Raw genomic sequence first — 17,281 nt, forward strand, 5'->3', positions numbered from 1 at the left:
GAATTCCACAGGAATAGACACAAATTGTGCGATAATTTTTGAAATAACCACCCATTCACACCTTCATTGAATGCCAACCCTGTGCCTAAGATTGGAATAGTTCATTCAAGTGAAAAACTGAAGTAATGGTTTCACTGTCTTTCTCAATGATGAAATGAAGAACACCTCTTTAACAGAGGTTAGTTAGCTTCTGTACTACACAGCAGTCCTCCACTAGAGGAAGGGAGAAAAATGAGATGTTCCCTATTGTGGCGACCCGTGAAGATTTTCGGGATAGAATAGGTCTCCAGCAACCCATGCTTTCTGTAAAAGGTGACTATGCTTGTCGTAAAAGGCGACTAACAGGATCGGGTGGTCAGGCTCGCTGACTTGGTTGATGCATGTCATCGATCCCAATTGCGTGGATCGATGCTCATGATATCAATCTCTGGATTGTCTGGTCCAGACTCAATTATTTACAGACTGCCGTCATATAGCAGAATATTGCTGAGTGTGGCATTAAACAACCAACCAACCAACCAACCCTACTGTAGCCAAAGGACTATGTTCAGTGAACCATGAATTCTAAATACATGTATGCTATGTCTACAACATGTATAAGTTACAGGCATCCTCCATTGTAGATATTGTGAACACAGTCAAAATAACATTTTTTTTAGAGTACTGTGATATCAGTGTCTTGTAGTTTTTGTGATTATTTCTTTGCACCTTTCGATGGAATGTTATATGTACAGTGATGTTACTGAATGTGTACTCTTATCAGGTACATTAATCTTGTTCAATCTTGATATGATAAGCCAAGTGAAGCACCTTGTTAATGTGTGTACATATAGGCCTACAGACATAGATAGGTACTTTTTCTCTAGTGAGCTCATTTTGACAATCTTCATGTAGATTACTCAAGACATTTTAATCTTTGTCACTACAGCAGTTGTACATACACCAGGGGTTCGGAAATGGTCATATGCACCGGACATGTCCGATTGGGAATATCAAATGTCTGGTTCAAAATAGTGCTTATCGGACATTTAATTTTTTCTGTCCGGACATTTTAAAAAACAAACAACACAACCTGCGGGGTATGAACAATTGATGAGCGTTATCGTATCCCTTCAGCGAATTCAGGTGAATAAACTTGTATAACAAACTTGGTCAATAAAAGTATGAAATTTGATATAAAACATCACTAGACATGATAATTTACCATTTAAAATGTATTTCCTGCTCTCCAAGGCATTGTTTCATATGCAGAGATTAAGATTACCGTGTGTATTTTCTCGTAAACTAAGCTGGAAATAGCAATCAGCTGTGCACTTGTTTCCTCCCAATCTACCGGAGATTCAGTTAAAATGTACCCAATGATACAACTTCAAAGAATTTTGATGCAATGGTTGGAAGAAATTGTATCTGAAATTATTACCGTATTTTATCAGGAATAATATATTCCAGTATCGTGTTATTTTAGTTATATTTAGTTGCAGCTTCCAACATATATACTTAAAATTATAAGAACCATAAGCGCAGCACTTTGGTACAGATGGTATGCAGGATATTTTTTGACGTATGGAACAATTTTGACCAGTCACCATAGGGACTTCCTGCACTACATGTATTTTGATTGCGAAAACGCTATGTTGACATTTAAGTGTCAAACTGCCTCAAGTATGACTTTTAGCAAGTCATGGTACGGTATTAATGATATTTGTATCCATTCTCTTGCAATTAAAGTTTGTTTCAAGGCGTCAATAGCGGTAATCTGACTGTGGTTGCTGTAAATAAGGGTGAGTTGTGAGATCTACTGATCACTTCACATCTGATGTTGCCGAAATTATTGTAAACATTTTTATAATTATTGAATGAAATTTTGAATATAATTAATCAAATATATTGCAAACATTAGTCCAGATAAACAATGGACAATTTTTTTTATTACCAGATATCATAATAATAGGCCTAATTGCGTACTTCAGTTCGGATTTGTTGACTGGTATTTCCGGTGTTACTTGATCGCGGTGATCAGCTGATAATGTTTTCTGAGATGGGGGAAAACATTGTGTCATTGGAAAACTTGAGTTTATTAAAAACGTTAGAAAATTTTGGGAGCCATGCTTTACGGCGCTATAACCCAAGAGCGTAATAATGAGGGAACACTCTACATAACAACTTGCAATATGTGTGAAAAGTCCTACTAAAATATGCTATTTGAAGGGGGAATGGCATGAATGCAAATGTCTTATTGGGATTTTAAATTTTCCTGACCCCTGACATGCACAATATTTTAATATCTCACAGGGATGTGAGCAATGTTTCAAAGGGGGGAGTAATGTCAAATTTAAGAGTTCATAAATATAACAAGATCTCGCGAGAGCAAAGACTCCAATCAAGATGGCGCCGCACAGCTAGAGATCACATTTGAAGTCGCCAGGGAAACTGCTAACTATCTGTGTGATAGTATATGTGACAAAAACGAGGTAGGTTGTTGGGGAAATGACGGTTAGACGTTAGTTTGGTTGAGATTGCTGCTGTGTGCGCACGTTATCCTATATGTAACCTATATATAACCTATATATATAATAATAAACAACCTTGACTCAAGATATCATTGTTGAGTCATCTGGGCCATATTCCGATCTTACACAACCATGACATGTTGCAATTGAAGCCACCAAGTGAATTCCTGATGAAAGAGGTGTTATTGGAGTGTCTTGCTGATTCACAGTTATCCAATTTTGGATAAATTTCAGAAGTAGTCTACCTCTGGGAGGAGCAACATCCCGTCAGTAGGGTCTGCCAGATACAACAAGATGTGCCGCTTTCACAAATCTGTCTTCAAGTGGGAATACCAACATCAGCTGGGAGTTGAACACAGAGATGATGTACTGGCTCCTCTGAGTGGGGATACCAACATCAGCCGGGAGTTGAACACAGAGATGATGTACTGGCTCCTCTGAGTGGGGATACCAACATCAGCCGGGAGTTGAACACAGAGATGACGTACTGGCTCCTCTGAGTGGGGATACCAACATCAGCCGGGAGTTGAACACAGAGATGATGTACTGGCTCCTCTGAGTGGGGATACCAACATCAGCTGGGAGTTGAACACAGAGATGATGTACTGGCTCCTCTGAGTGGGGATACCAACATCAGCCAGGAGTTGAACACAGAGATGATGTACTGGCTCCTCTGAGTGGGGATACCAACATCAGCTGGGAGTTGAACACAGAGATGACGTACTGGCTCCTCTGAGTGGGGATACCAACATCAGCCGGGAGTTGAACACAGAGATGATGTACTGGCTCCTCTGAGTGGGGATACCAACATCAGCCGGGAGTTGAACACAGAGATGATGTACTGGCTCCTCTGAGTGGGGATACCAACATCAGCTGGGAGTTGAACACAGAGATGATGTACTGGCTCCTCTGAGTGGGGATACCAACATCAGCTGGGAGTTGAACACAGAGATGACGTACTGGCTCCTCTGAGTGGGGATACCAACATCAGCTGGGAGTTGAACACAGAGATGATGTACTGGCTCCTCTGAGTGGGGATACCAACATCAGCTGGGAGTTGAACACAGAGATGATGTACTGGCTGCTCTGAGTGGGGATACCAACATCAGCTGGGAGTTGAACACAGAGATGATGTACTGGCTCCTCTGAGTGGGGATACCAACATCAGCCGGGAGTTGAACACAGAGATGATGTACTAGCTCCTCTGAGTGGGGATACCAACATCAGCCGGGAGTTGAATACAGAGATGATGTACTGGCTCCTCTGAGTGGGGATACCAACATCAGCTGGGAGTTGAATACAGAGATGATGTACTGGCTGCTCTGAGTGGGGATACCAACATCAGCTGGGAGTTGAACACAGAGATGATGTACTGGCTCCTCTGAGTGGGGATACCAACATCAGCTGGGAGTTGAACACAGAGATGATGTACTGGCTGCTCTGAGTGGGGATACCAACATCAGCCGGGAGTTGAACACAGAGATGATGTACTGGCTCCTCTGAGTGGGGATACCAACATCAGCCGGGAGTTGAACACAGAGATGATGTACTGGCTCCTCTGAGTGGGGATACCAACATCAGCTGGGAGTTGAACACAGAGATGATGTACTGGCTGCTCTGAGTGGGGATACCAACATCAGCCGGGAGTTGAACACAGAGATGATGTACTGGCTCCTCTGAGTGGGGATACCAACATCAGCTGGGAGTTGAACACAGAGATGACGTACTGGCTCCTCTGAGTGGAAGAAAAACTTGAAAGCTGTTTGGAGCCGGGATTTGAGCTAGCATTGAGGATTACATCAACCACCAGCCAGGTCACTGGTTTGTGAGAGGAGACTGAATCGAGCCAGCAGAGCTATGGGGACACTACTGGGTCTCAGAATAGCTAATGGGACTGCACTGTATCTCAGGATAGCTGTCGGGAGTGCACTGGGTCTCAGAATAGCTAATGGGACTGCACTGTATCTCAGGATAGCTGTCCGGAGTGCACTGGGTCTCAGAATAGCTAATGGGACTGCAATGTATCTCAGGATAGCTGACCGGAGTGCACTGGGTCTCAGAATAGCTAATGGGACTGCACTGTATCTCAGGATAGCTGTCCGGAGTGCACTGGGTCTCAGAATAGCTAATGGGACTGCACTGTATCTCAGGATAGCTGTCCGGAGTGCACTGGGTCTCAGAATAGCTAATGGGACTGCACTGTATCTCAGGATAGCTGACCGGAGTGCACGGGATCTCAGAATAGCTAATGGGACTGCACTGTATCTCAGGATAGCTGACCGGAGTGCACGGGATCTCAGAATAGCTAATGGGACTGCACTGTATCTCAGGATAGCTGTCCGGAGTGCACTGGGTCTCAGAATAGCTAATGGGACTGCAATGTATCTCAGGATAGCTGACCGGAGTGCACTGGGTCTCAGAATAGCTAATGGGACTGCACTGTATCTCAGGATAGCTGACCGGAGTGCACTGGGTCTCAGAATAGCTAATGGGACTGCACTGTATCTCAGGATAGCTGACCGGAGTGCACTGGGTCTCAGAATAGCTTATGGGACTGCACTGTATCTCAGGACAGCTGTCGGGACTGCACTGGGTCTCAGAAAAGCTAATGGGACTGAACTGTATCTCAGGGTAGCTGTTCGGAGTGCATGGGATCTCTTGGGATGGGATGCATCTTGACTTTTACAGTCAGTTAACTCTCATGCCTCGGGGAGCATAACACCAGAAGAAGATCCAAGAAATCATTCGATACGTAAAATCTATAGCGGGAGTCCATATTGGCTCACCAGTGTTAGATCTTATCAGTGTCTTATCTTATCTAAGTCACACTGGTACAACAAACTGTCTAATTCTCAATCTCAATAGATCTACACTGATGACCATTTTGCTGCAGTGGAGTGAGTAGTACTGTACAGCTTCTTTATCATTGATATATACAATATTTCTCAGCTCACTAATTTGAAAATTGTATTTAAACCACTTGACACTGCTTGAACAAACTTTGGTGTCATAATTGATGGGAACATGTATGTGAAATTTCAGCTTCATTGGTCCATTGGTTTCTGAGATGATGTTTTCAGACCCTAGGGAGCATTTCAGAGAATTAAGAACAAGCTTGAAGTGCAAAGGTCAAATCAAGGTTAAAATTTAGATATTACACAAATGGAAAGTATAAGATGAGCCCCATTACAAAGTACACATATATACAACTCAAAAGAAGTTACAGAACATCCAATGTTTTCATGACTATACTCAAAGTGTCATGGTAGGTGGGTATTGCAACATAGCCATCCAACAGTGGCTGTTCTTTAACTTCTTTTGAGTAGTATATGCATTTTATTACATTGTGAACAACAAAGGCTGATTAATGTTTTTTTTCAATACTGCTACCTTGGGGACATATTGAAAATTAGATTCAAAACTCCACAACAAATACAAGCATCATCATTGGTAGGAAATATGTTTCAGCTTCATTGTCCTTGTGGTTTCTGAGGAGAAGAATTCATATCAGTACCTACGCTGTCAGACCCTGGACATGCCATAAGCTCACTTGACTTTCATTCAGAACTACATCCGACCGCAGAATGTCTCCACTTGAGCTTATCAATACAAAATAGATGATAAAAATAGGAAAGTCTAACTCACAAACAACATTTAATTGTTCTTATTTTCTTTAAACAGAGACACTTGTTGTTTAATGAAAGATTTCATAAAACCGGTTTGTCTAAATAATTGGTGTGACAAACTACTGAGCATTGGACAGAAAATGACATACCTTTCCTTGTCCCCTTTGTACACTGACATTCTTGCAGGAGATCTTGTTGCTGTCAAACTGATCTGCAAATATGGAATGAAGTAGACATCATTTGCATAAATAATTCACATTATCATGATCATGATACAAACGTAAACAGACACTTCATCTTTTTCCTTTGATGCACCAAAACTTATTGTGTATCAAAGCATCATGGGTATGCCTCCAGCTCAACAAACAAAAAGGTTGTACTGTCAATGGACAATATTTCTGTTTGTTGCAAGTAGGACTTCAAACAGAAACTCCCAAGTGTCTTACATGTTGAGATAGTGTTGGCACTTAGTGCCAAATGATTATATCCTTCTTAAAAATGAATCAATACATTTCTTTGTCCAATGAACTATGTTTATGATAGGGTCTTTCATGGCCTTCACCTTTTACAAACTGAAACCCAGATGTTTCCCATCAGAAAGCTGAACAATGCCAAGATGAGTACAAGGTACCTGGTATGTCAAGATGAGTACAAGGTACCTGGTATGTCAAGATGAGTACAAGGTACCTGGTATGTCAAGATGAGTACAAGGTACCTGGTATGTCAAGATATGTACAAGGTACCTGGTATGTCAAGATGAGTACAAGGTACCTGGTATGTCAAGATGAGTACAAGGTACCTGGTATGCCAAGATGAGTACAAGGTACCTGGTATGTCAAGATGAGTACAAGGTACCTGGTATGTCAAGATGAGTACAAGGTACCTGGTATGCCAAGATGAGTACAAGGTACCTAGTATGTCAAGTTGAGGTGAAATCTCACCACAATTATGTTTTTGTTGTAACATTTAGTGGATATTTCATAATCAGCAAACATCATCTTCAATTTGAACCAATAACATGACAGGAATAAAGTCGCAGATATTGATGCTCTAACAAATAGGTAATACTACCACATGTGAATAGGTAATACTAAGACTTGTGAATAGGTAATACTAACACGTTTTGTTTGTTGTTTAAAGCTACACTCAGCAATATTCCAGCTATATGACGGCGGTCCGTAAATAATTGAGTCTGGACCATACAATCCAGTGATTGACATCATGAGCAACTGGGACCGATGACATGCATGAACCAAGTCTGCGAGCCTGACCAACCGATCCCGTTATGACCTTGCAAAGTCGCCTTTAACGGCAAGCATGGGTTGCTGAAAACCTATTCTACCCCGGTTCTTCACGGGTGATGTAAATAGCTAACACTACCACATGTGAATATGTGATACTACCACATGTAAATAGGTAATACTACCAGATGTAAATAGGTAATACTACCAGATGTAAATAGGTAATACTACCACATGTAAATAGGTAATACTACCACATGTAAATAGGTAATACTACCACATGTGAATATGTAATACTACCACATGTAAATAGGTAATACTACCACATGTAAATAGGTAATACTACCACATGTAAATAGGTAATACTACCACATGTAAACAGGTTATACTACTACATGTGAATAGGTAATACTACCACATGTAAATAGGTAATACTACCACATGTAAATAGGTAATACTACCACATGTAAATAGGTAATACTACCACATGTAAATAGGTAATACTACCACATGTGAATGATCTAATACTACCACATGTGAATTACTAATACCACCACATGTGAATAGATAATACTACCGCATGTGAATAGGTTTGTTTGTTGTTTTATGCTGCACTCAGCAATATTCAAGCTATATAATGGTGGTCTGGAAAATTATCGAGTCTGGACCAGACAAACCAGTGGGCGACATCATGAGCATCAATCCACACAATTGAGATCTATGACATGCATCAACTAAGTCATCGAGCCTGACCAACCGATCCTGTTAGTCACCTCTTACAACTAGCATGTAAATAGGTAATACTACCACATGTGAATAGATAATATTACCACATGTGAATTACCTAATACTACCACATACAAATAGGTTTGTTTGTTTGTTGTTTTATGCCGCACTCAGCAATATTCCAGCTATATGATGGTGGTCTGTAAAAAATTCGACCTGAAATAATCGTCTGGACCTGACAATCCAGTGATTGACATCCAAGCAATTGGGATCGATGACATGCATAAACCAAGATCCCGTTAGTAGCCTTTTACAGCAAGCATTCTTACTCATAAGGGAAGCCGGTGGGTACTAAATGTTCTTGTGAATTACAATTTTTTTCTGTAAATAATAAACTTGTCTTTTCATTGCTCGCCAGAACTACTTTTCATTTGTTTGTTCTTTCAGTCTCACATGGAATTAGATGTGGCATAATTCTAGATTCTGATTCCGAATAAATAACTGCAACTTGAAAATATTCCAAATCCATCCAACCATCATCCAGTGTTGGTATGTATGTCTGGCATCAACTTGTTCATATTCTAAAACTTTAATGTTGGCTTACTCAGCCGCTGTAACGTTACATCAACACGTGTGACCCAGTAGCTTCAACTGACATTCTTGCACTTGCTGATGTTGACTTATAATGCAATGACACACTTCCTACGTTTTGCATGTTGTTTTCGGATAAGTGTAAGTGATACAAATATACTAAATTTGAATGGCCATAGCGAGCTATTTAATACAATCCAATGTATCCTGAAAAGGTTGCTTGTTTACTGTTGTAGGGATACATTTGTTTTGAGTAGCAGCCACTAGATATTTTGAAGGTGGTTAGGGATGGGATCTCCTGAGACTTTTGCAGTAATTTGATTTTGGGTAAGAAAGAGATCTCGAATAACCAACTTTTCACTCAGGATCTATGACATTAATTCCAGAGGGAAGGATCAACTGCAATTCCCTGTAGCTTAATAGTTATTACATGTGAATTTGTAATACTACCACGTATGTTTTCTGAACCTGGAATCCTTTTGTACTCAAATGTGGGTATGGCTTCCACTAAATATTGACCGATTTGACTGGATTTTGAATGTGACCTGTCTTTTATGAGAAGCAATCAAGAAACCTAAGATGATGAAAATACATAAATTCTGTTACACTGTACAAATCATCTCTACAAAATCAGGACTTCACAAAAAAATATGTTTTTATTATGATAAAAATATCGTTTATACTTGTCACTATAGCGTAGCACTTTGGTAGAGGTGATTGCCGTTGCAGGATATTTTAACGTAGGGAATCAATTTGACCAGTCACCATAGGGACTTCCTGCGCTACATGTATTTCAAATGCAAATATGTTATGTTAATTAACATATTATAGTCAAATTGCCACAACTATGTTTTTTAACCACAGTTGACTTGTCTGTTTTTATCCTTAAGTTCTTGTCGATCAACTGTGGTGCCCATGCAGTGAGATATTGTCTGGATAACACATACTCGACATGGTTCATGTGGAAGAGCTTTTCTTCTTTGGACCACAGCCCCAACATTACTTTTTCTGAGTCAAGTAGGTTCCTCTGCAAATGTTTGACTTTATTGTCCACCATTTGAGATGTTTCTTCAAATGTTATTGAAGTTGAAGTTTTACTTCTTGTTGATCAAGGAATGGTTTGAGGAATCTCTGTATGGGTCTCAGGTAAAGCCCGCCCCGTACACTCAAGGCGTGGGCTGAAGTTAGTAGACCTGGAGTTACTTGCTACTAGTTAACCGATATTTGTTTGTGAATTGCTACATTGATAATCTATATTGTAATTAAACAAATCTTACCCCGGGAAGTGCATCAAATCATGTGAGCAACTTGATTAAAACCATGAAAAGAATTGTAAAATATTTGTTGATGCCTCGTTGACGGTACACATGTTCTTGCAAATCCTGCAGTCGACCGAAATCTGTACATTGAAATCCATGTTGTTTATGAACCGGATGTCTAGTTCATTATGTGATTTTGATTGGACTATGTATTGACTCGTTAGTCCAGCCAAAATATAACTCTGGAATTCCGGCCTAGTTCGACAAGGGTGGAAACGGGACTTTTATAGTCAGTTAACGCCCTTGCCTCAGGAAGAGGACATAATACGCTTGGTAAAGAAATCAGACCATTGTGAGTTGGCTATCAAGCCCTGGCCCTGAAAAATATGGCCCGGCTGAGACTGAGCTGGCTAAGAGAACCTGCTGAATACCACTGACGACCAAGTCAGTGTTCGATGAAGCAGGTGCAGAGAACTGTGGAGAAAGAGAAGGCACTGTTTCGCAAAGGCTTGTGGCTGTGTGAAAGGCTGAGCCTGTATGATAGTCAAAGCTGGACGAATATCTGAATCTGCTGCTGAGGTTGAAGGCTGCGTGCAGGGGTCTTCATTTTTGGAGGAGTACATTGAGGATATCTTTGTGGAGGATGCTAACTTTGACATTCGTGGAAGTGGCCAACTTCTTCGCCAACACACAGAGTCGGAAGACGTAGCTGGTGATTTCTTCTTTGACTCAGCAGCAAAGACACCAATCAGTACAGAGTTGACACTTCTAATGCCAACAGATGGGCAGAGACATCAGGGATGAGGGAAGGTCGATCTCAACTTCATCTTCGATGTCAAATCCAATTTCTTTGTCAGAAGAAGGGAAGGGTGTAGTCTGAGCATCCGATGTCATCTTGTTCTTCTTAGAGGAGGTCTCTGTTTATGATGTGGAGCATGAAGATCTCTCCTCTTCCTGTCTATCTTCTTCCACTTAGGATAACAAAAATAAAAGTTTTGGTTCTCGGGCACTGCCTGCATCATGATAAAGTCAACTGCACATTTCATTTTTATATTCATTTTACAAAAAAAAAACAACCCTTAAATATTCCGTGTCTCGAACACATGACTCTGGCAGTGAAATGCTACAATACTAAAAACAATGCAATCCTACATAGTGTGCAGTTACTTCCCTTTACATGCGCACTGCTTTACTGCGCATCTCATGTGTTATGGTCATGGTGGCAATGTAGAGTTTGTGTGCTTGTCTTGCCGTTTGCAAATTTGGTCAATGAAAGCATGATATTTACGATAAGACATCACCGGACATGATGATTTACAAATTCAATGGTATATGAAAACTGTCTGCCGCCAATGTTTCGTACATAGATATTGAGATTACATGTGTATTTGTCTTTTAAAATAAGCCGGAAATAGTAATCAGCTGTTTCACATTTTCTTCGCTATTCTAATATAATATATCATTACTGAAAAGAAATTTGAATAGTGATAGGAAGAAGTCCGAAGACTTTGTATCTCTAACAACTAATGTTCGTTTTAAGGTGACTTCATGGTGAGTTCATTTTATACACAATTTCGCCAAATATAATGTAAACAAAACTGAATGAAATCTTGGATCAATGTAATATAATGGATAACAAACGTTTGTGCAGAAACAACATGAAAGAATATTGCTAAAAACATGATAATATATACACAATATACATGATATATACATAACTACAGTATTGGCATAATAGTGGGGACTGGCTTAGTTGCTGCATAGGATATAGTGATGGGTGAAGACTCAAACCCATTAACCTGAGGGTGAAGAATCGAACCCAGAACACTAAGTAAGCAAAGGGATCATTTGTGACCAACTCGTGTTATTCCGGGACAAGCCAAATAGAGATTCATGCCCCTCTCGTGGCCATTTCTGCAACCGGGTCCTATCTTAGCACAAATGGGCATACTTAAAACAATTTTCAACTCCTTGCGTAATGGTTCACATATATTTCCCCATACATTATATATATTTCAGATGCAATTTAAAGCACATCGGGACGTGCGGAATTATTCAGTATGATTGAATACATTTAACTGTGTCTTGGGTATATTTTTAGATTTAAGACATATGTAAAATGAAAACGTATTTCTCAGGGATTCTTTGATGAAGAACTTAAAATCAAACGTTCATTCTGATTTGTCGTTTGTCGTATTTTCTTGCAGGTTAAGGAAAGAGGAGAGTGGTGACAAATACAAAGGGGCATATATGGGTGAAGAATTGAACCCAATGCCTGAGGCTGAAGAATTGAACCCAATGCCTGAGGCTGAAGAATCAAACCCTATGCCTGAGGCTGAAGAATCGAACCCAATGCCTGAGGCTGAAGAATCAAACCCAATGCCTGAGGCTGAAGAATCAAACCCAATGCCTGAGGCTGAAGAATCAAACCCAATGCCTGAGGCTGAAGAATCAAACCCAATGCCTGAGGCTGAAGAATCGAACCCAATACCTGAGGCTGAAGAATCAAACCCAATGCCTGAGGCTGAAGAATCGAACCCAATACCTGAGGCTGAAGAATCAAACCCAATGCCTGAGGCTGAAGAATCGAACCCAATGCCTGAGGCTGAAGAATCAAACCCAATGCCTGAGGCTGAAGAATCGAACCCAATACCTGAGGCTGAAAAATCAAACCCAATGCCTGAGGCTGAAGAATCGAACCCAATGCCTGAGGCTGAAGAATCGAACCCAATGCCTGAGGCTGAAGAATCGAACCCAATACCTGAGGCTGAAGAATCAAACCCAATGCCTGAGGCTGAAGAATCGAACCCAATGCCTGAGGCTGAAGAATCAAAACCAATACCTGAGGCTGAAGAATCAAACCCAATACCTGAGGCTGAAGAATCAAACCCAATGCCTGAGGCTGAAAAATTGAACCCAATGCTTGAGGCTGAAGAATCAAACCCAATGCCTGAGGCTGAAGAATCGAACCCAATACCTGAGGCTGAAGAATCAAACCCAATGCCTGAGGCTGAAGAATCAAACCCAATGCCTGAGGCTGAAGAATCAAACCCAATGCCTGAGGCTGAAGAATCGAACCCAATACCTGAGGCTGAAGAATCGAACCCAATACCTGAGGCTGAAGAATCGAACCCAATGCCTGAGGCTGAAGAATCAAACCCAATACCTGAGGCTGAAGAATTGAACCCAATGCCTGAGGCTGAAGAATCAAACCCAATGTCTGAGGCTGAAGAATCGAACCCAATACCTGAGGCTGAAGAATCAAACCCAATACCTGAGGCTAAAGAATCGAACCAATACCTGAGGCTGAAGAATCGAACCAATACCTGAGGCTGAAGAATCGAACCCAATACCTGAGGCTGAAGAATCGAACCCAATACATGAGGCTGAAGAATCGAACCCAATACATGAGGCTGAAGAATCGAACCCAATACATGAGGCTGAAGAATCAAACCCAGCAGGTATTTGTCGGTGAATTGGGGGCCCATAAGCAATCTGGATGAAGTGTTTGGATTGAATTGACACCCTGATAAGAAAATATCCTCTGGAACCGATCAGCCCCTGGTGGAGTAGGGGATGGAGGGGGGTAATTAGAATTTGAAGAAGCAAGACAACAGTGCCAGAGAACAGAGGAATAGATGTGGTTAACGAAGAGAACGTCATTGTCGCTTGACTGCGCTTGCATGAAATACAGAGAGAATTATGGGATTGTTTATAACAGCAAAACCAAAAAATATGAAATACGATGTTTAGTACATTTAAAACACTGGATGGTGATGAGAATCTACTGGATATATATACATGAAATACGGAGATATAAAGCAATAATAAAAAGGTTTCAAAAGTGTGTAAAGCAGGGGTCCGGAAAATTTTAAAATCCCAATCGGACATTTGCATTTAGGCCACACCTAATAATAATATGATGAATTATGAATTGTTTCAATTTAAATTGTTAAATTCACCGGAAAATTAATAACAAATAATATCATTGTAGATATATATGGAAAACATACGTTTGTTTCTGTTATAATAACAATCTGTTTACGTAGTGAACGGTCTAATTAATATTCATGAGTCTGCTCAAGTGTACGCCTTGTAACATTTGGATCGAGACTATTATCCCATATTTGGTAATCACGTGACCTCACGGGAATTTTTTCTTTTAAACTAAAGATTATTTAAAAACAAGACAGATAATATAATCATAAATACCAAAATATCATTGATAGCTATAGTTATTTGAATACTTTTTTCATCTGTTCTTAATTATTGACCATAAAAAAATTTGATATCGATCATCACAGAAAGCAAAATGGCGGTCAATCAAGATTCAATATACGACTAGCTACTGAAAACAATAAAATCTGCAAATCCTCATTGTATGTCAACCAAGTGAAAGTCGTTAGCCACGACTTACAAAATGATCATTCAGACTTTGAGGGTTTGGCAGATCCGCTCGACTGATTTGCATCGGTCGACTGGCTGTGGTCACGCTTTCGCTTCTTGTATGAGGTTACATATCGTAGCATTGTGAGGATAATGAGGTACATCGATGATGCAAGGTATTTATGTACAGTTGTAAACACATTTTACTCAAATTAACAAGATGTTCTCAGTAATTAATCCTCGATTAATCAGTGTCAACTCAGTTTATTGCCTATTACAGTGATTGACCGATTGGACTTTCATGTAGGTACAATGTATTTACAGCAATCAAAACAAACAAAGCTTGTCAGTGTAGATAATCTTCATTGTGTTACAACTGCAGACAGAAACTGCTCAGTCCTAACTGTTGATCACTTCCGGTCAAAATTTAAGAATGTCCGGACAATACTTTTTAAAATGTCCGGACAGAAAAATTAAAATGTCCGGAAAGCAATATTTTAAACCTGACATTTGAGATTCCCAATCGGACATGTCCGGCGCATATGACGGTTTCCGGACCCCTGGTGTAAAGTATTCCAAAATTTGGAATGTACAGGAAATGAAAATGGAATTGAAATATATTTAGAAATGGCAAACGTAAGTAAGTATTATGTAAATTTGGAAAGTACGGGAATAGAAAATGGAATTTTGACAAATAAAAATAGCAACATACATAAAGCATAATATTAATTGTGAAATTAGCAGGGAAGCTAAGAGAATTGCACGCAGTTACAGAACTAACTTGTGTATGTTAGTACGGGTTTGTTAGTGTGCTCATGATAACTTCTTCTTATATTGTGAAATCAAATAAAAGCTCCAATTATGCATATATTTTGCACACACTGGTAGTCCCAACAGTAGTCAAATACTGTATTTCAGTATTTTACTCATCAAGGCATACATCAATATAGTGAAGCCCTTTCCCAGGTTGATTGTACACAAATCTTTATTTACACTAATTTGAACAACCCAAAACAACCCACCCGAAAATCCTACGTCCATCTGCACTATATTTTCAAAAGCCATTGCCTGAGATTAAGTTAGAACCCATACTTATTTTTTAAGCCTTAACGGCACAGACATATTCAGCAAATTCTTCTTCAGCAAAGAAGGAGCTAAAGTCACAAGTCGTCTGTAGTACAGTTGCGTTCAAGTTGAACAAATGAGGTGTGGATCAGGACTGGAGATACAGAGACACAACATTCAAAAACAATCGTTAAATAAAATGAAGGAATGTTTCAGAAAGGTAACCCAAACCAAAATTTTAATCGAAAAGCCAAGATGAGTAAGGCTGGTTTGGATGACAAGAGCACAAGAAAAACTCCCAACCAGCTAGCTGGGGCAAAAATAAGAGAGTGATATGAAAAGTGAGTCGGGCTGGTTAAGTCACGAGCTTCAGTTGAGCTTCGGCTTAAAGGGGTGCATCTGGGTGAAACAATTTCTGTTCATTGGGAACTGTGCACATTTTCACTACATTTCGGGAATAAGAAGAGATAGGCAAATTAGTATGAGTCAGGATAAGGTAAAATGAAAACTTTCAGAAGCCATAGAAATCTGCCATCACGAACAGCCTATGGAGATCTAATCAAGCAATGGACCCTTATTATTAGTATCCAATCAGCTTTTTTTATCCTTACAGTACATCTGGCTTCATCCAGTTATCTGTGTGCTACTTGTAATCCATAACCTATCACAACATGTCATATACACCCACACACACCTCATTACTTAGTTGTAACATGTCATATACACCCACACACACCTCATTACTTGGTTGTAACATGTCATATTAACCACACACACCTCATTACTTAGTTGTAACATGTCATATACACCCACACACACCTCATTACTTAGTTGTAACATGTCATATACACCCACACACACCTCATTACTTAGTTGTAACATGTCATATACACCCACACACACCTCATTACTTAGTTGTAACATGTCATATACACCCACACACACCTCATTACTTAGTTGTAACATGTCATATACACCCACACACACCTCATTACTTAGTTGTAACATGTCATATACACCCACACACACCTCATTACTTAGTTGTAACATGACATATACACCCCCACACACCTAATTACTTAGTTGTAACATGTCATATACACCCACACACACCTCATTACTTAGTTGTAACATGTCATATACACCCCCACACACCTCATTACTTAGTTGTAACATGTCATATACACCCACACACACCTCATTACTTAGTTGTAACATGTCATATACACCCACACACCTCATTACTTAGTTGTAACATGTCATATACACCCACACACACCTCATTACTTAGTTGTAACATGTCATATACACCCACACACACCTCATTACTTAGTTGTAACATGTCATATACACCCACACACACCTCATTACTTAGTTGTAACATGTCATATACACCCACCCACACCTCATTACTTAGTTTTAACATGTCATATACACACACACACACCTCATTACTTAGTTGTAACATGTCATATACACCCACCCACACCTCATTACTTAGTTTTAACATGTCATATACACCCACACACACCTCATTACTTAGTTTTAACATGTCATATACACCCACACACACCTCATTACTTAGTTGTAACATGTCATATACACCCACACACACCTCATTACTTAGTTGTAACATGTCATATACACCCACCCACACCTCATTACTTAGTTGTAACATGTCATATACACCCACACACACCTCATTACTTAGTTGTAACATGTCATATACACCCCCACACACCTCATTACTTAGTTGTAACATGTCATATACACCCACACACCTCATTACTTAGTTGTAACATGTCATATACACCCACACACACCTCATTACTTAGTTGTAACATGTCATATACACCCCCACACACCTCATTACTTAG

The 17,281-nt window shown here is 39.9% G+C and overlaps 1 protein-coding gene across 2 annotated transcripts in view; it reads right to left on the minus strand.

Annotated features, from left to right (window-relative positions):
* The window catches only part of LOC139463736 (histone-lysine N-methyltransferase EZH2-like), a 177,779-nt gene that overhangs the window by 57,346 nt on the left and 103,152 nt on the right, over positions 1 to 17,281 (minus strand). For both annotated transcript variants that reach the window (XM_071244986.1, XM_071244987.1), the window contains exon 14: positions 6,286 to 6,347. In XM_071244986.1, coding sequence (XP_071101087.1) covers positions 6,286 to 6,347 — 62 coding nt within the window. The remainder of the gene's footprint in view (positions 1 to 6,285; positions 6,348 to 17,281) is intronic.

This window comes from Haliotis cracherodii, unplaced genomic scaffold (genome assembly GCF_022045235.1).
Source record: "Haliotis cracherodii isolate W230 unplaced genomic scaffold, xgHalCrac1.p SCAF_16, whole genome shotgun sequence".
Taxonomy (NCBI): Eukaryota; Metazoa; Mollusca; class Gastropoda; order Lepetellida; family Haliotidae; genus Haliotis; species Haliotis cracherodii.